The sequence below is a fragment of the Bombina bombina genome, chromosome 4, assembly GCF_027579735.1.
Source record: "Bombina bombina isolate aBomBom1 chromosome 4, aBomBom1.pri, whole genome shotgun sequence".
Classification (NCBI taxonomy): Eukaryota; Metazoa; Chordata; class Amphibia; order Anura; family Bombinatoridae; genus Bombina; species Bombina bombina.
The window spans coordinates 103,098,528-103,120,235 of record NC_069502.1 but is presented as its reverse complement, the minus strand read 5'-3'; the positions used below and the strand labels follow the sequence as shown (position 1 = coordinate 103,120,235).

The window sequence follows — 21,708 nt, the reverse complement described above, 5'->3', positions numbered from 1 at the left end:
AATGGTCTATTGAAAGGGCCCATAGAGCACTTAAAGCTAAACCTAAGAATAATGCACCTCCAAGAGATGTAGTAATCAACTTTCTAAGATTTCAAGAAAAAGAGAAAATTCTATCAGCAGCTAGAAAACAACCTAACTTCAAATTCCAAGGAAACATCATACAATTCTTTCAGGATCTTTGCCTGAGCACTCTCCAACGCAGTGCGCTACTACGACCTCTAACCACATTATTTAGGAAAAGTTCTATCCCTTACAGATGGGGTTTCCCTTTTGTGCTTCACATCAATAAAGAAGGTCAAATAATCTACATCAAAGAGTCACACGACATTCCAAACATCTGCAAATCTTTGGGACTAGATCCCCCAGCAGGATAATGGACAGAATTATTTGATCTATGAATCTCTACAAAAAAATCTACCTGGTCGAAGTCTACAAGAAAAAGGAAAACTTGATATAAGACTAATCCCTTTCACTTGAAACATTTGGTAAATGCCTTGTTATCAAAACAGGGTGACATTTTTTCGAGGATACCAAAGTCACGTGAGCCTTCTTCATTCATCTTTCTGTTTATAGTTATATTTTTCACTAATCTTTAAATATAAATGTTGATAGATTAAGCACTACACTTCAGTAGATACATTTTTGGGAGCCAGTGTGCTCTGCAGCAGTCTGAGACAAGTGGTAGGGGGGCATGCAAATGTACCTTGCCCTTCATTAAACATGTTCTTTAACCATCCAAAGCTGCTAGCGGAATAAATGGGCTTACTTGAGCAGACAATGAGTTGGAAAATGTTTTAACCGCCAACAGCACATTTTTATTTCTAAATGCATAAAGTTATGTTTACTGTTTTTGTTATTATTGTTTTTTTTTTTTTGTTTCGTATGTATTGCATTAGTTCAATGTCAAAGTGGTCACAATTTCTTTTAAGATGTTCAATCATATATAAAGTGTCACAATGGGTGGAGAGAATACTTAAGATTTTTGATAATACACTTATTTGGTTGTTAGGTTTAAAAAGACATACCGTAAAAGAATCCTATTGTTTAATGAAATTCCTACATAATTTTGAGGGAAATTATTTTCTACCATATGAGAAACTTAAACTTGTATCCTAGTATCACAAATGAACACCTTACATATTAATTTACTATCACATAATGTAAGAAGACTCATTTCAGATATTAAGCGAAGAACAACCATTACACAATATAAAAAATTAAAAGCAAATGTCATCTTTTTACAAGAGACACATTTCTTAGCATCACAAGTACATAAATACTGGACCAAAGAATTTAATTCCCAATATCATGCCACCACAGAATCCAAAAAAAGAGGAGTCTCAATTCTACTCCATTCTTCACTACACTTTGAACATATTGAAACAGTGCAAGACGAGGAAAAGAGATATATTTTGGTTAGAGGACGGATTTAGGACTTTGAGATAGTATTTTGCAATATTTACGCACCCAACGAAAAACAAGAAAAATTCTTTAGAAGCATTTCACATCTGCAAACTAGTTGGTGTCAGGCAAGGATCATTCTAGCAGGAGATTTCAACGTAGACCTAACACAATATAGAGCCAAACATAAGATAATTAACCACAGACAACACTGACAATACAATATGATCAAATCTATTCAAGAGAGTTTATCCTCGAATTTGGTAATGGACTCATGGGCAACACTTTATGGGCAAACCAATGGCACTACTTATTACTCAGCAGCACACAAAAGTCATAGCAAATTAGACTATATTTTTGTCAGTCAAATATTGCAACCATTATTGCTTTCATCCAATATACATGCATGTGTTTGGTCTGACCATTCTATTATACAACTGCATTTAGGTGATCTTCAGGACCCAAACAGAATTAGATCATGGACTTATGACCCTTCTTGCCTTAAAAACCCTGTAACAAAGAATAAAGTATTAAGAGATATGACAGAATACTAGCACATTAATACAGGAACCACAAATAATCCCATATCAACATGGGCAGCCCATAACACATATTTACGTGGCATATTAATAAAAGAAAAATCTTTACTAAATAAACAGAAAATTTCCTGCATAAAACGATTACAAATAGATACTGATTCATTAGAGAAACAGCACAAATTAACACAGTCAGACATCATTCTCCGACAGCTACAAAACAAACGTAAGGAATTAATGACTATATTCACTGACAGTTCTATTAAAGCAGCCCTAAAATTAAAAATGCAATACTAAATATATGCAAATAAACCGGACAGATATTTAGCAAACAAAATACGGGACAGACTACAAGCCTCCTTGATACCATCCATTCAAAATTCAAATGGCGCTCTGATTTCACAACCACAAGAAATAGTGAACAATTTTGCACATTATTACAGTGACTTATATGAAAGTAATAAAGTCACCTGTTCTAATCTCCACATACTACCAAATTACTGTCAATTTTTCTTGATAAAGCTCAATTACTCACATTAACAGACCAAGACTGTGCAACAAGACCATGCAACCTTAAATACAGACATTACCCCGCAAGAAATTCAACAAGCAATCCAAGATCTAAAACCAGGAAAGGCACCGGGACCTGGTGGTCTACCAGGGGAATACTATAAGCTCTTTAAAACATCTTTATTACCTCATTTAGTTAAGTTTTCCAATCATATTATGCAGGGGCATGAAATTCCAATAGATCTTCTCCAAGCTAAAATAATAGTCATACCCAAACCAGGGAAAAATTTAAAATGGTGTTCAAGATACAGACCCATATCTCTCATAAATCAAGATATGAAGATATTTACAAAAATTTTAGCTAAAAGATTAAAATGTATCCTTCCTACGATCATTCACCCAGATTAAGTAGGCTTTATTAAAGGAAGAAAGGCGCCAGACAATGTCAGATGTATGATCTTGATAATGACCCATCTTGACCGGACTAAAAAGCCTTCTCTGATCTTATCATTAGATGCAGAGAAGGCGTTTGATAGAGTCGATTGGAAATATATGTTTGCGGTCTTGGAACGAATGGGATTTGAAGGTTCCTTTGTTGATGCCCTTAAAAATATTTATTTTAAACTCACAGCAAATATTCAAGCGAATTGACTATTAATCTCAAATAATCAATATACTTAATGGAACTAGACAGGTTTGCCCTCCCCCCTTTGCTCTTCACCATCTGTATTGAACTGTTAGCAGTGTGCATTAGATGTTCCCCTGAAATCACAGGACTCACAATACAAAACACTGACTACAAAATAACTTTATTTGCTGATGACGTCCTTTTTACTTTGACGAGACCTTTGATTTCTCTACCTAATTTATACAATATTATACAACACTTTTCCACAATCTCAGGATACACAATAAATACTGCTGAATGTGAAGCCATGCCAATCTCGATGCCCATTCACACCAAAAAAATAATTGATACAAACTTCACATTTACATGGGTCCAGAAGCATATTAAGTACTTGGAGATCAACTTAACCACTCACTTCACAGAATTATACAAAGCTAACTATCTACCCCTATATAGACAGATAAGAAAAGACATAAATAAATGGAAACAATATAATTTCTCCTGGCATGGCAAACTATCTGCAGTCAAAATGATTATCTTACCTCAGCTCCTCTATCTATTAAGGACACTGCCAGTACCGGTGCCTCGACCCGACCTAATTGCATTTCAATCTGACATTCTTCACTTCATAAATGGTTATAAACATACAAGAATCCCTTTCCAAATTATGACTAAACACAGACAATTAGGAGGAGAAGGTGCCCCCAACTTATTAGATTACTACAATGCCTCTAGATTGACACAGACTTTTCTACTAGGACAGAGAAAAAGAGACATATTATGGACTAAGACTGAATTTGATATAGGAGGATATAACACTCTGGAAGACTTTATCTGGGACAGATCTCTGTTCCACTCCAAACAACATAAATGCTCCCCGGCAACTATCTTCTCAATTGACCATTTTTTACTCATGATTAAAAACACCACACTATTTCCAAGCCACTCTCTAAAAATGCCCTTGAAATACCTCTTCCCCATAGATTACAGGAAACAATTGGATAAATGGGAGAATAAGAGTTTATATCGAGTAGTGGATATTCTTATAAATAGGAAAATTCTAAAATTCACACAATTACAACAAATCATCTCACCTGAACCTCTTAGATGGTATCTATATTTACAAATTATGCCTGCCATTAATAAATATATTATTAGCAACCCCTCTCAACCCAGCACTACTCTAGAAAGACTAGTCAGTACTTCTACCAGACAGACAAAAACAATCTCACTTCTATATGTGACACTACAATCTACTGATAATAATCAATATTAATCAATAATAATAATCTTCACCTCCTATATATTAAGGAAAAGCAATCAAAATGATTTAGTATCGACACTCATTTCTTTTTTAAATCATAGTGACAAATAGTTTTTTGTATTAATTTGTATTTTTTTTTTCTTATCTTTATTTTTGTGTTACTTTTTAACAGTGTTATGTTTTGCTCTATGGGATAGGTTTGTTTCAATGGGTTCATACCAAGAGACATCTTGAAACAGTATATCCTGTTTTGAGAATCTATAAAAGGTACATAGGTAAATAGGTACACTCTAAACTCCACCAAAGAAGTTTAAGATAAAGTTTGAAGCTGTAAAAACATTATTTAAGTGCTTCTTACATTTTCTCATTCCAAACATTTTATGTTTACACTGTGTAAAAATAAGGATGAGATCTATGTAAAATATACTGATATTTCAGATGTGCCGTGCAAATATTTGTTTAATTGTTTGGAAACTTTAATAAAAACCATTTCAACATAAAACACAAACTGTATAACATACGTTTCCTGTTTATTATGTTTTTTATGTATATATTTCATTAGGAGATCATCAGCTGTTGCTTATACATCGATCCGCAAGTCCAGCACTGTCAGCCATTTTTGTTGTTTGGTTGCTATGACAACAGCATGACTACTGAGGATGTCATTCGGAGTGTTTCTTACTGACATGGGCTGTGCTGCGCGTAAGATGATGGTTACAGCTGACCAACACAGGTGTGTAATTATACGTTTTGTAAAGGGGTATTTAAGGGTGCTTTTGAATACACTTTGGGGGATATTTATCAAGCCGTCAGCCGTGAATACGCTGGAATTCCGCAGCATAATTGTGGCGAGCTTGATTCAACCTATTTATCAAAGCCTACAGACCGGCAAAATTTGAAATCTGTGACGTAACATATGATCCGCCGGTCTCAATTCGACACAGATCGATGCTTATGTCATTACAGATGTTCTGAATACACATTCGGCTCTATTTGACAACTTTTCTAAGTTATCAAATTTCTAACAGGTACGCTCGCGCTATTCCAGCCCAGCGTACCTGGTTTTCAATTTGCCACCCTGGAGGCCGCGGATGCCATAGGAATCAATGGGAGTCTGAAAGCAGTGAAAGCTTATGTTCGATGCTGCCAGATATCCCATTGATTTCAACGGTAGAAAACAAGTAATGTTTACACCTAACTTATACCCAAGTCTAAACACCCCTAATCTGCCACCCCGACATCGCCGCCACCTACATAATATTATTAACTCCTATTCTGCTGCTCCTGGACCCCGCCGCCACCCAAATAAATGTATTAACCCCTAAAACTCTGGCCTCCCACATCACTACCATTAACTAAACCTATTAATCCCTAAACCGCCAGCCCCCACATCATCATAAATTAAATTAAGCTATTAACCCCTAAATCTAACAACCCGCTAACTTTACATTAAAATTACAACATCCCTATCTTAAAATAAATTAAGACTTACCTGTAGAATTAAATTAAACTATATTAAAGTATTAATTAACCTACCCTAACCATTATACTACAATTACATTAAACTACCAATTAAATTAACTATATTACATATTAAAAAACTCTAACCCTACTCAAATTATTTAAATATACTTTTTAACCCTTATTAAAAATTACTAAATTACAAAAACGCTAAGTTACAAAAACAAACAAACACTAAGTTACAAAAAAACCCCACAGTATCAAAAATAAAAACAAATTACACCTAATCTAATAGCCTTATCAAAATAAAAAAGCCCCCCCAAAATAAAAAAAACCCTAGCCTACAATAAACTACCAATGGCCCTTAAACTGGTCTTTTGTGGGGCATTGCCCCAAAGAATTCAGCTCTTTTACCTGTAAAAAAAATACAAACAACTCCCAACAGTAAAACGCACCACCCACCCCCCAACCCCCCCCCCCAAAAAAAAATCCTATCTAAAAATCCTAAGCTGTCCATTGCCCTGAAAAGGGCATTTATGTATGGGCATTGCCCTTAAAATGGTATTTAGCTCTTTTACCTGCCCAGACTCTACTCTAAAAAGAAAACCCACCCAAAAAAAACTAAATAAACCTAACACTAACCCCCGACGATCCACTCACAGTTTTTGAAGTTCCGCTTGAAGGATCCATCCAATCAGCAAGAAGTTTTCATCCGGACGGCAACTTCTATCTTCATCCATTCATCGAAGTCTTCATCCATGAGGCCTCTTCTATCTTCATCCATCCAGCGCGGAGCAGGTCCATCCTGAAGACATCCTGCACAGAGCTCCTCTTCAATATGGTCACCGCTGTATATTGGAAGTTTCTGGTGTCCCTTGCATTCCTATTGGCTGAAAGGTTACAATCAGCCAATAGGATTAGTGCATCTCAAATCCTTTTGGCTGTTCCAATCAGCCAATAGGATTGAGCTCTCATCCTATTGGCTGATTGGAACAGCCAATAGGATGAGAGCTGCTCAAATCCTATTGGCTGATTTTAACATCCAGTAGGATGAGAGCTGCTCAAATCCTATTGGCTGATTGGAACAGCCAATAGGATGAGATCTGCTCAAATCCTATTGGCTGATTGGAACAGCAAATAGGATTTTAGCAGCTCTAATCCTATTGGCTGTTTGGAACCTTTCAGCCAACAGGAATGCAAGGGACGCCATTTTGGATTACATCACTTGCATTCAAGTTCCAGTTTGCGGCGGTGACCGTATTGAAGAGGAGCTCCGCACCAGATGTCTTCAGGATGGTCCTGCTCCACGCCGGATAGATGAAGATAGAAGAGGCCACATGGATGAAGACTTCTTGTCAGCTGGATGGATCTTTCAAGCGGAACTTCAAAAACTAAGTGGATTGTCTGGGTTAGTGTTAGGTTTATTTAAGTTTTTTGGGGGGTTTTATTTTTAGAGTAGGGTCTGGGCAGGTAAAAGAGCTAAATGCCCTTTTAAGGGCAATGTCCATACAAATGCCCTTTTCAGGGCAATGGGGAGCTTATGTTTTTTAGATAGGCTTTTAATTTGGGGGGGTTGGGAGTGTGGGTGGTAGGTTTTACTGTTGGGGGGTGTTTATATTTTTTTTTTTACAGGTAAAAGACATGATTTCTTTGGAGCAATGCCCCACAAAAGGCCCTTTTAAGGGCCATTGGTAGTTTATTGTAGGCTAGGTTTTTTTTTATTTTGGGGGGCTTTTTCATTTTGATAGGGCTATTAGATTAGGTGTAATTCGCTTTTATTTTTGATACTGTGGTTAGTTTTTTTTGTAACTTAGTGGTTTGTTTTTTTGTAACAGCATTTTTTTTTTTGTAATTTAGTAATTTTTTAATAGTATATTTAAATAATTTGAGTAGGGTTAGGGTTTTTTAATATGTAATATAGTTAATTTAATTGGTAGTTTAATGTAATTGTAGTATAATAGTTAGGGTAGGTTAATTAATAGTTTAAAAGGACACTGTACCCACATTTTTTCTTTTGTGATTCAGATTGAGCATGAAAATTTTAAGCAACTTTCTAATTTACTCCTATTATCAAATTTTCTTCATTCTCTTGGTATCTTTATTTGAAATGCACAAATGTAAGTTTAGATGCCGGCCCATTTTTTGTGAACAACCTGGGTTGTCCTTGCTGATTGGTGGATAAATTCATCCACCAATAAAAAAGTGCTGGCCAGAGTACTGAAACCAAAAAAAGCTTAGATGCCTTCTTTTTCAAATAAAGATAGCAAGAGAATGAAGAAAAAATGATAATAGGAGCAAATAAAAAGTTGCTTAAAATTGCATGTTCTTTCTGAATTACAAAAGAAAAAAATTGGGTTCAGTGTCCCTTTAATATAGTTTCATTTAATTCTACAGTTAAGTTTTAATTTATTTTAAGCAAAGGGATGTTGTAATTTTAATGTAGAGGTAGTGGGCTGTTAGGTTTAGGGGTTAATAGCTAAATTTAGTTTAAGGCAATGTGGGGGCTGGGGGTTTAGGGGTTAATAGGTTTAGTTAATGGTAGGGATGTGGGAGGCCGGAAGTTTGGGGGTTAATACATTTATTTAGGTGGCGGCGGGGTCCAGGAGCGGTGGGATAGGGGTTAATACATTTATTTAGGTGGCAGCGGGGTTCGGGAACAGAGGGATAGGGGTTAAACATTTTAGTATAGTGACGGCATTTAGTGACAGGGTATAAATAAAGTTGGGAAAAAGCCAAATAGCAGCGAGATCGATGACTGCTAGTTAGCAACAGTCCGATGCTCTGCGCCCCGTACTTTGTGCGCGGCTTTTTGATGGCTTTTTTTTATAAATATGGAGAGTGTATTCAGGTCCGTGACCGCAATGTTAAGCAATGTTAGGCGAGCGTATTGGTTCCGGCGAATGAAGCATAGTTGAGATATGCACACATTATGCACTTATGTGCATATATAAGGCGTTTTGATGATTTTTTGCCTGAAGCTTGTCTGCTGTGTATATTTTTGGGTCTACCAAGCCTGGATACAGTGATTGTGAATACTTGTATATCTACTACCTCCTTTCCATTCGAGCACTATATGGCAGCAGTGCTTACAACAATGTTTGTAGCAATAATATACATTGTTGCAAATACTCTACTGTTAGGAAAAATGCTAAGTTTAAACAAAGGATACCAAGAGAAGAGAAGAAGTAAATATGTCAATAGAAATATAATGGAACTTTTTTAATTACTTACTCTAATTACAAAAAAAATCTTTAATTTTAACTTCTACAGTATGCCCCTTTAAAGAATCTTAAATATAGCTGTGTATATGAAAACACTGCTGCCATCTAGTGTTCAAGCCAATGTTTAAAAAACAGGCAGCGATATAGTGCTCATGACATGTGCAAGTTCCTAAGCCTACATACCTGTTTTTCAAATTTGATAATAGAAATAAAATGAAACTCTATTTTTTTTTAGGTTGCACTCTATCCGAGTCACAAGATATTTTGGGGGTTCATGTCCATTTATATTTCTTTAAAAAGTATATATTATATGATGTGTATAAATAATAATTTACCTTAATATGTTAATTTCAATTTTTCCACCATGAAGGTGCCATAGTCCTTGCATCAATGTTCCCCACTGAAGACCAAATGCTGCAAGGAGAAGGTTGACTCCAACGCTGCTGAATCCATATCGTTTTAAGAATGTCATCAGAAATCCGAAGCCAACAAAGATCATCACGTGGACATCTTGAAATACTATAAAATGAAATAATTCATACAGTTGATGATATGAACATGTGATATATAAACTACTGCATATATTAATTATCTCAGGTCTGGTTCAATATTTATAAGACAAAGGGGTTGATTGCAAATGTGAGGTTGTTTTTTGACAAATAAGAATTCCCAATGGTTGCACGGCATTATCAGCATGCTTTTCCAGTGAACACAATCACAGAAAACTTCTGCTAAACACCCCCCAAGCACAAAAGGGTTGATTCCAAGGGGTAGACTTATCAAGCAGGGGATGCTACAATCTACCCCAGAAGTTTCAGGTCCACCTTAAACTTAAGTTAAGAAGCAGTGGTCATAAGACCACTGCTCCTTAACTCATCTGCCACCTCTGAGGTGGTGGACAGCAATCATCCTGATCGGATACGGCATTACGGCAGGGGACGGCATTACACAAGAATTTTACAAGAAATGCTTGTGCAATGTTAAATGTCGACAGTGTATGCTGTCGGTATTTAGCGTTGTCGGAAGGACATGATACAATACAGAGCATCATGTCCGTCCCATATATCATAAATGTACCCCCAAAGCTTTAGAAAAACTTATCAACTGATTTATTTACAGAATTCCCCTTAGACATTAATGGTGACTTTATGTAGAAAATTTATACAATTTATTTTTCTAAATCATTACTAATCTTGTGATGTGTTAATTAAAACATATAATGGACAGACACTGTTAAAGAAAACCAAATGGCAAAACTGAGGTTTATCGATTGCATCATCTTTGCCTGTTTTGTTGAATGATCCCTTTTAATAGTGTGCAGTGATTAAAAACTGCGGAAAAAGTTTGGAAGGTAGAGGGGGGAAGGGTCGATGCGGACACATTGAGAAGAGGGAGGGTTTAGAGAGGTGGGATGGTAAGGGTGGGATCTATACTGCAGTAAATAAATACATGAATAAAAATAATTTATGCAAAAATAAAAAAGGATAGTAGTGACCAGTGTGTGTTTGGGAGGTGGGGTGTTTGGTAGGGATCAGGGTATGGGAGGTGTAAGAATGTGAGGGTAATCCTTACACTAGAATACTATAACCCTAGCCAGCTAACAAATTAACCCCTTCACTGCCTATAATTTCAGAAGTGTTTTGTGCAGCTGCAATTAAGTCAATCATGTCTGCTATTTCTGAACCAAGGGGACCTGAGAGAAGCTTTTACACCAATTTGAGTTATAACTTCACAAATTGTATGTATATAATTTTCTTTAAGAAACACAAAATGTGTGAATAAGTTAAAAAAAATTATAATATGACCTTAGGATTGTCTACTATATATACAGTATATATAGTATAGATAGGTAAATATAAAAAAGCTCTATTTCTGTGCATCTGAAGCATAGCTAGATATTCTAAATGCACCAGCATTTTAAATATGCAGCTGTTCAAAGCGTCATTGGAGATTTTACAGCAGATAAAAAAAATGTATTACATAGGTGATTTTTTTGGAGTTCAAGACCCCATCGTCAGACCAAGGTTTGGTCTGAAGAAGAGGGCTTGAACCCCAAAGCATCTCATATGTAATAAAAAAAAACTTTTGCCTGCTGTATGAGAATGCATATATATATGTATACTGTATATATAAAATCAATAACAATATTATTAGAGATTCGAAATACAACATATTTGTAATGTGCTTATAAGAACACTATAGGCATTCATTATATTTGCATAGTATATATATATATATATATATATATATATATATATATATATATATACTATGCAATTGTAAGCATAATGTTTTTTTGTTTTGCAGGATGCATGTCCAGAAAATCTTCAAGTACATTTATCTTATTACACCTGCTGGTGCCAGTAAATAACAGATATATTCTGTATGGAACAACCAATCACATTGTAGATCGCTACAGGGCCATGATGCACTGCAGTATCTCTGGGGGAATTGGCATAATGTAGTAAATTAAATGACATAATTATAGTATAATTATTCCTGTTTCTCTTTTATTTTAGCCTGTCAGCCATTTATGTTTTAATAATCAGAATTATTTATACCAATATATTTACTAACTACTTTAAGTTCTAGAACTATTTTAACTGAGAGCTGAGTGATTTATATGAGATAAATACTTGATGAAATATTTAATTTTGGCACAATCCAAAACAGTAAAGAAATATGATTTTTTTTTTAGAGTTTGTACTCCTACTGCATTTTTTCAATGTAATTGCTCAATGATAACTTAAGCTTGCCAAAAACAATAAATTATTTTTCATAAAATATAAAATATTATTTTATGAGATGACTGGCAATGCCATGTAGTATTGAACTACTTGAAGGCTTATGACCTTTTCAAATCGTTATGTTGAGATGAATTTATTAGTGACATAATTGGAATTACTTTTTAAAATGTCTTGGAAAGCTATGTTAGTGGATTTATGGTTTGTTTACTGTGAACTACTCTCAAAAAACAAACAAAATAAAAAGTAAAAATTGAAAACATTTTGATTGTTTATGTGAACTGTGAAATTAAAAAAATATGCATACACAATAATAGATTTTTGCCCCCTTGCCACTAAAAACATAACAACTACTCTATGGTACTTTATGAAGCATTTTCAATAAAGTAGAGAACTGAGTGGATATTGGGAATCCTTTAATGTATTTACTGGGGAAATGGATCGATATGCACAGCAAATATCCTTGTGGGTCAGATATATTGATGATGTGCTCTTCCTATGGAAAGGCACAAAAACAGAATTGGAAAAATTCATACAAATACTTATAATTAATGACAAAAACATCAAAATGACTTATCAAGCAGATTTAAGTATAGTAAATTCTTTTGGTTTTACAATGAGAAAAAAATGAAGATGGCAGCATAGATACATAAATGTATCGAAAAGAGACATCTACAAATATCGTATTGCACCATACCAGTGCCCACCCTCCCAGTACACTCAAAGCAATACCACAAGGGAAATTCATAAGGCTGCCAAGAAATTGCTCCAATATACAAACATATTTACAAGAAAGCGCTGAAATGATGGAAAGACTATTCCAAAGAGGATATAGTAAATGATCAGTAAAATCAGCCAGAATGGCAGCTTTAAAACAAGATAGAAACAACCTATTAAAACCTAAAGCCAAAAATCAAGAAGAAATATGTCCAAGATTAATTACCACATACAATCTCCAAATGCAAAAGGTAATTGGGATTATGAATACAAATTGGCACATACTACAAGATGATACCATACTTGCACATATGATAGGGCATAAAATAACCACAGGGTACAAAAGACCCAGAAATCTAAAAGATCAGTTGGTTCAAAGCCACTACATTCATATCCCAAAGAAAACAACAAAAGACCCAGGAATGTATTCATGTGGTTCATGTTCACCATGTAAATATGAAACTAAAATCAAACAAATCACTGACAAAACAGGCAACATTCATAAATTAGAACAACATTATACATGTCGGTCGACAGGAGTGATCTATGTTCTTTTTTGTTCATGCAAGAAAGTTTACATAGGCATGACAACCTGCGAGGCCAGGGTAAGAATTTGGGAGCATGCCAATAATATAAAAAATGCCACAAGGATGTATCCAAAGGTAAAACTATCACATCAGTGGCACAACATTTTCTAAAAATTCACAAAATTGGAATCACTGACTTGAAATATGATGTGATATAGAAAATCTCTCTGGGCATAAGAGAAGGAAATCTGGAAGAAGCACTTTTAAAGTCAGAATGTATATGGATATATCTATTAGACTCCATACAACCTAGGACTCAAAGAATATAGCAATTACTTTGTATACTTATAATTATATTACATCACAGCCAAATATATTTAATTCTGCACATTGACCGCAGCTCATTACTACTTACTTAATAATGTTTGATAAAGTTCTTCATCCCTTTCCTAGGCACTTTTCACTTAGTCTCTAAATAATTATTTATGTTAATTACTTAACACTTAACTATGCAAGTATGCACACTTAGGCCTAGATTTAGAGTTGGGCGGTAGCCGTCAAAACCAGCGTTAGAGGCTCCTAACCCTGGTTTTTACCGCCCTCTGGTATTTGGAGTCAGTCATTAAAGGGTCTAACGCTCACTTTTCAGCCGCGACTTTTCCATACCGCAGATCCCCTTACGTCAATTGCGTATCCTATCTTTTCAATGGGATCTTTCTAACTCCGGTATTTAGAGTCGTGGCTGAAGTGAGCGTTAGAAATCTAACGACAAAACTCCAGCCGCAGAAAAAAGTCAGTAGTTAAGAGCTTTCTGGGCTAACGCCGGTTTATAAAGCTCTTAACTACTGTGCTCTAAAGTACACTAACACCCATAAACTACCTATGTACCCCTAAACCGAGGTCCCCCCACATCGTCGCCACTCGATTAATTTTTTTTAACCCCTAATCTGCCGACCGCCACCTACGTTATCGTTATGTACCCCTAATCTGCTGCCCCTAACACCGCCGACCCCTATATTATATTTATTAACCCCTAACCTGCCACCCACAACGTCGCCGCCAGCTACCTACAATAATTAACCCCTAATTTGCCGACCGCCACCTACATTATCCTTATGTACCCCTAATCTGCTGCCCCTAACACCGCCGACCCCTATATTATATTTATTAGCCCCTAATCTGCCCCCCTCAATGTCGCCTCCACCTGCCTACACTTATTAACCCCTAATCTGCCGAGCGGATCTCACCGCTACTATAATAAAGTTATTAACCCCTAATCCGCCTCACTCCTGCCTCAATAACCCTATAATAAATAGTATTAACCCCTAATCTGCCCTCCCTAACATCGCCGACACCTAACTTCAATTATTAACCCCTAATCTGCCGACCGAATCTCGCCGCTACTGTAATAAATGGATTAACCCCTAAATCTAAGTCTAACCCTAACCCTAACACCCCCCTAAATTAAATATAATTTAAATCTAACGAAATAAATTAACTCTTATTAAATAAATTATTCCTATTTAAAGCTAAATACTTACCTGTAAAATAAACCCTAATATAGCTACAATATAAATTATAATTATATTATAGCTATTTTAGGATTTATATTTATTTTACAGGTAACTTTGTATTTATTTTAACCAGGTACAATAGCTATTAAATAGTTAAGAACTATTTAATAGCTAAAATAGTTAAAATAATTACAAATGTACCTGTAAAATAAATCCTAACCTAAGTTACAATTAAACCTAACACTACACTATCAATACATTAATTAAATAAAATACCTACAATTACCTACAATTAAACCTAACACTACACTATCAATAAATTAATTAAATACCATATCTACAAATAACTACAATGAAATAAACTAACTAAAGTACAAAAAATAAAAAAGAACTAAGTTACAAAAAATAAAAAAATATTTACAAACATTAGAAAAATATTACAACAATTTTAAACTAATTACACCTACTCTAAGCCCCCTAATAAAATAACAAAGACCCCCAAAATAAAAAAATGCCCTACACTATTCTAAATTACAAAAGTTCAAAGCTCTTTTACCTTAGCAGCCCTGAACAGGGCCCTTTGCGGGGCATGCCCCAAAGAATTCAGCTCTTTTGCCTGTAAAAAAACACATACAATACCCCCCCCCAACATTACAACCCACCACCCACATACCCCTAATCTAACCCAAACCCCCCTTAAATAAACCTAACACTAAGCCCCTGAAGATCTTCCTACCTTATCTTCACCATACCAGGTTCACCGATCGATCCAGAAGAGCTCCTTCGATGTCTTGATCCAAGCCCAAGCGGGGGGCTGAAGATGTCCATGATCCGGCTGAAGTCTTCATCCAAGCGGGAGCTGAAGAGGTCCATGATCCGGCTGAAGTCTTCTATCAACGGCATCTTCAATCTTCTTTCTTCCGGATACATGTTCATCCCGCCGACGCGGAACATCCATCTTCACCGACGACTTCCCGACGAATGACGGTTCCTTTAAGGGACGTCATCCAAGATGGCGTCCCTCGAATTCCGATTGGCTGATAGGATTCTATCAGCCAATCGGAATTAAGGTAGGAAAATTCTGATTGGCTGATGGAATCAGCCAATCAGAATCAAGTTCAATCCGATTGGCTGATCCGATCAGCCAATCAGATTGAGCTCGCATTCTATTGGCTGATCGGAAAAGCCAATAAAATGCGAGCTCAATCTGATTGGCTGATTGAATCAGCCAATCGGATTGAACTTGATTCTGATTGGCTGATTCCATCAGCCAATCAGAATTTTCCTACCTTAATTCCGATTGGCTGATAGAATCCTATCAGCCAATCGGAATTCGAGGGACGCCATCTTGGATGACGTCCCTTAAAGGAACTGTCATTCGTCGGTGAAGATGGATGTTCCGAGTCGGCGGGATAAACATGGATCCGGAAGAAAGAAGATTGAAGATGCCGTTGATAGAAGACTTCAGCCGGATCATGGTGAAGATAAGGAAGGAAGATCTTCAGGGGCTTAGTGTTAGGTTTATTTAAGGGGGGTTTGGGTTAGATTAGGGGTATGTGGGTGGTGGGTTGTAATGTTGGGGGGGTATTGTATGTGTTTTTTTACAGGCAAAAGAGCTGAATTCTTTGGGGCATGCCCCGCAAAGGGCCCTGTTCAGGGCTGGTAAGGTAAAAGAGCTTTGAACTTTTGTAATTTAGAATAGGGTAGGGCATTTTTTTATTTTGGGGGTCTTTGTTATTTTATTAGGGGGCTTAGAGTAGGTGTAATTAGTTTAAAATTGTTGTAATATTTTTCTGATGTATTGTATTTAATTAATTTATTGATAGTGTAGTGTTAGGTTTAATTGTAGGTAATTGTAGGTAGTTTATTTAATTAATTTATTGATAGTGTAGTTTTAGGTTTAATTGTAACTTAGGTTAGGATTTTTTTACAGGTAATTTTGTAATTATTTTAACTATTTTAGCTATTAAATAGTTCTTAACTATTTAATAGCTATTGTACCTGGTTAAAATAAATACAAAGTTACCTGTAAAATAAATATAAATCCTAAAATAGCTATAATATAATTATAATTTATATTGTAGCTATATTAGGATTTATTTTACAGGTAAGTATTTAGCTTTAAATAGGAATAATTTATTTAATAAGAGTAAATTTATTTTGTTAGATAAAAATTATATTTAACTTAGGGGGGTCTTAGTGTTAGGGTTAGACTTAGCTTTAGGTGTTAATACATTTATTAGAATAGCGGTAAGCTCCAGTCGGCAGATTAGGGGTTAATCTTTGAAGTTTGGTGTCGTTGATGTTAGGGAGGGCAGATTAGGGGTTAATACTATTTATTATATGGTTATTGAGGTGGGAGTGAGGCGGATTAGGGGTTAATAACTTTATTATAATAGCGGTGCGTTCCGCTCGGCAGATTAGGGGTTAATAAGTGTAGGCAGGTGGAGGCGACGTTGTGGGGGGCAGATTAGGGGTTAATAAATATAATATAGGGGTCGGCGGTGTTAGGGGCAGCAGATTAGGGGTACATTGGGATAATGTAAGTAGCGGCGGTTTACGGAGCGGCAGATTAGGGGTTAAAAAAAATATGCAGGTGTCAGCGATAGCGGGGGTGGCAGAATAGGGGTTAATAAGTGTAAGGTTAGGGGTGTTTAGACTCGGGGTACATGTTAGAGTGTTAGGTGCAGACGTAGGAAGTGTTTCCTCATATCAAACAATGGGGCTGCGTTAGGAGCTGAACGCGGCTTTTTTGCAGGTGTTAGGTTTTTTTTCAGCTCAAACAGCCCCATTGTTTTCTATGGGGGAATCGTGCACGAGCACGTTTTTGAAGCTTGCCGCGTCCGTAAGCACCGCTGGTATCGAGAGTTGAAGTTGAGGTAAATATGCTCTACGCTCCTTTTTTGGAGCCTAACGCAGCCATTCTGTGAACTCTAAATACCAGCGGTATTTAAAAGATGCGGCCAGAAAAAAGCCAGCGTAGCTAACGCACCTCTTTGGCCGCAGAACTCTAAATCTAGGCGTTAGTAAGCAATAATACACAATATTTAATAAGGTAACTCATTTGTGACACTCCATCACTACGTTTTTTTGTTTGTTTTTTTTTGTTTTTGTTTTTTATAATTCACATCCACTTCACTTTATTATTACATTTTTATTTATGTGACCTACCTCTTCAACTATATGTGCACACAATCACTCTTTTAATATAAGACACTTTTAAGTAACAAATTCATAGAAACTGACTTTCACATAATATTTGGAAACATATATTCCTGCACCCTTAAAATCTACACATACTAATTTAACTAAATTAAACTACTTTCCTCTTCAAAACAGCACTGGTATCTATTGACCAAGACATTTATAAACAATCCTAGAGAAATACTTATTTAGACACCACACCCCTATGATACTCTTTTAAAATATGTCATGAAGTGGTATACAGAGTGTTCTGCATAATCTTGCTTCTGTCTTTAAAACATCTGTCATTATTATCATGCTACTGATGAATTCAATACCTTTATTACAAATACCAACCTGTAATAAACATATTGAAAACCCTGCATATGGTCCTATTACCAAACAATATCTCTGTGGTATAATACAAAATACACACAACAAGTGAAAGTATGTACAATAAGAAAATGTAGAACTTATTCTTCAGCAGTAACATAAAGAACTTCCTGATAAAGTATCTTATATCATCGTAACCCACATGCATAATTTTGCAAAGTAACATATATTATCGCAATCAACATGCATAGGTTCGCAACATGTAACAGAGTATAGCTTAAGGCTTCAAATGAAAAATGTATCCCCATTGAATGCCTCAGCATGATTGACATGCAATCCTACCAATCAGAATCAAGATAATTCCTCATGATCATCCAATCCCATACACAAGGTGGGACTTATGAACCAGTAAATAGATTTACCAAACAGATGGCGTGTAACCCCTCTGAGGAAGCGTGAGCGAAACACGTGTCAGGGGTCTGGCTTCAGAGAGTTCATACTCATTTTTTAACCGCTTACTCTCTATGATAACTGTTGATTACCAATAACTTATAAATGTGTGTTATATTCTGAGATCAGACGTTGTGCTAACAAGTCAGTTAAACATTAATCTAGGTTATGCTAGGATTACCCAAGCATCTGTGGGTAAATCCCTATGTACTGTAATTCCCCTATCTACACTATAATTTTTTATTTTAGCCCCACCGATCCGCTGGCATCCACCCAAAGTGAACCTTGGGAATGAGGTTTACAAGGGGGGCTTTGCCCTTGAACCTCCCAGGCAGAGGCAAAAATATAGTGAAGAAGGGAGAATTACAGTGCATTATATATATATATATATATATATATATATATATATATATATATATATATATATATATATATTTGATGCAGTGACTCGATCAGTCTGAGGGGATTTATGATTATATATTGGGCTTTACCCTGGGTAATCCTAGCATTACCTGGTGCTACGATTACCCAATATCTGACTTTACCCACAATATATATATATAGCATTTTGTAACTATAAAGCATTTTTTATTTAAGGTAAATTGTTTTTTTTTTAGACATAATGTTATTGCACACTTAATAGACTACAGTATAGTGTAAATATAACTTTTATATGCACTGGGAAATAAAAAAAAAAATAGTGTGACTTCCTTTATTGTTATATTCGCTTTATTGCAGTGGTCTGGAACCGAACTCGCAATATGTCCCAGGCACGCATGTACATATCTCATCGTGTGCTCCTTTTAAATCCAATATAAATAAATATGTCAAATTCAAATAGTGGAAGTATAGGCACTTACCACAGGAAAAAGTATGCACATCTAGCACTCTACGCCCAGACTTGGGAGTGGTACTGATTTAGAGAAAAATTATTTAAAATATAACCTTTATTAGAATTACCATAAAAACTGTGAACAAATATACACACAACACAAAATATAAAAACTCAAAGTGAAGCTGTCTTAATCACAGTTATATAAAGTGGACACAAATGCTAAATAGATGCCTAAATATACGTCTGCAATGTGTCACTGCCAGTATGGCAGTAATAGAATATAAAGATCTCCTATGCAATCTTGCTACTAGAGGTGGCCTGGGTGAATAGTAATGGGTTAGATGCTACAACTTTCTGTGAATACTTGGATTACTCCTCCTCATAGGTTGAGTGAATAGAGGTTAAATTATAGGTCTAGTCACATGGTAAATGGTGTAAGGTACCCTATTAAATTAGTATTAGTTGTAACAAGTATTATAGCTGGTGGTCTATTATTTGTGTGGTCTGCCTATATTATGACCACTCTGGTGATTAAGGGTTACGTATTACTACTTGCTATGTTAATACGGTAACAAATGACTTTAAAGTGGTTGCACTCACCAAATGATGTTAAGAACCCTGTAGAAATGATCCCTATTATACTTTTCAGTGTGTGGTGTGACGTCAATTGGGTTATCATAAAGACGTCGGGTATATCATCTATTAGTTATACGTCTGGTATACGTTATACTGGCATAAGGAAACTAAATATATTAGGGGTAAAGTGATTATACTCCTTATTACAGGGTTATAAATCAAATATTTTTGGTAGAAAAATACTATGTACTCCCTTATTGACAAAGCAGGTCTATCAGTTATGGAGAGTTATATGTGCACAGATAATATATCTATGGTCCCATTCTGGGTTAGATCCAGTATCTAAAGTTCCTAAGATTAATTGTGATCTTAAATCCCTGTCACGGTGCGCTGTGTGCATACAGGGGTCACTTATTAAATACAAGAGTTCTTGATTCTCTCATTAATTGCTGTCCGTATATGTGCAGAATGAGATGCTGGTTCATATGTCTACCTGTATAAGCGATAATAGATCGCTGCCAGTATGCACTATATGTCAACAAAGTCCTAAGTTGAGTACACAGGTTAGTGACTCTCTCGTTAAATTCTATCTATGTGTGTACATACACATGTTCTATAGTCCGCATATAGTACATTGGATTGAATTGTGGCTGAGGAGTAACTAGATGTCTATCACCTTCAATTCAGGATACGGATCTTATTAAAAGCTAGTTTTCATGTTTGTGATCTAAATATACATATACACTTTGCTGGTGGCTATGTATATCATATTCATGGAGTAGTGACAGACGCCTTTTAATATAGTCAAAGTGAAGCTGCATCACAGTATGCTCCCATGCGTGTAATATCAACAGTAGTTATTTAACGTAGAACTCAGTAATACTAGCGATGGTGTATTCAGGTGTATTTCCCTTTCTAACCGAGTGGGTAACGCTATGTTACAAAATTTAAGTTAGCTGTAATTCACAACTTTATATTGTAATGATAAAAACTTGACAGCACTATAACTAGAATCTAGTGTAAACATATGTGGGCAACAGAATACTAACAATATTTAGTTTGTAAAGAGAACAATATTGAATAAGAGGTGTACTTAGATTTAAATCAGTGCAACAGCACTGTAAATACTAAGTGGGTACACACCTGGTAATTATACTGTAATCTTTAAACAGTGGATAAACATCACTATTATAGTTACTCGGCTCTGAGGTAACCCACATCCGGGTATAACAAACCGACAACGATCCCTGTGTAAAACTGTTATACTGCAGATAGCCAGCAGTTATTCATTCTAGAACGTTTAAGCACCAGCGGTTGCGTAATTTGATACATTACCTTGCTCCTAACTATGTGGATAACGCTATACTAGCAAATTTAGGATAATCTTAATTTATAAGTGAATTTCCTAAAGATAATAACGCCACAGTAGGATAATGCTATTTTAGTGTATATCGTATGTGGAAAACAGAATACTAATAAAAACAATATCATATACTTGAATTTAAGTTGAATCAGTGTAACAATAGTATATATAAGAAGTGGGTACATGCTTAGCCATGATACTGTAACCATTGATATTATACAAATATTCATATCATTAATACACGGCTTGCATGTAACCCTCATCCGGGTACAACAAACCAGTAACGAAAAACCGTTTGAAACAAACACTGTACTTAATGGAGCTTAATAAACCACTATAAACAATATCTCCCACTCACAAGACAAGAGAAACACGACATAGTACTAATCCTATCAATCTCTGCTTATGAGAAGGGAAAAGAACTCTTATATTAATAAATTATTTT

General features: G+C 35.6%; 1 protein-coding gene across 1 annotated transcript in view; it reads right to left on the bottom strand.

The window, feature by feature from the left end:
• The window catches only part of RHAG (Rh associated glycoprotein), a 168,825-nt gene that overhangs the window by 120,439 nt on the left and 26,678 nt on the right, over nt 1-21,708 (bottom strand). The window contains exon 2 of the mRNA XM_053709562.1: nt 9,357-9,540. Within this exon, the coding sequence (XP_053565537.1) occupies nt 9,357-9,540 (184 nt within the window). The remainder of the gene's footprint in view (nt 1-9,356; nt 9,541-21,708) is intronic.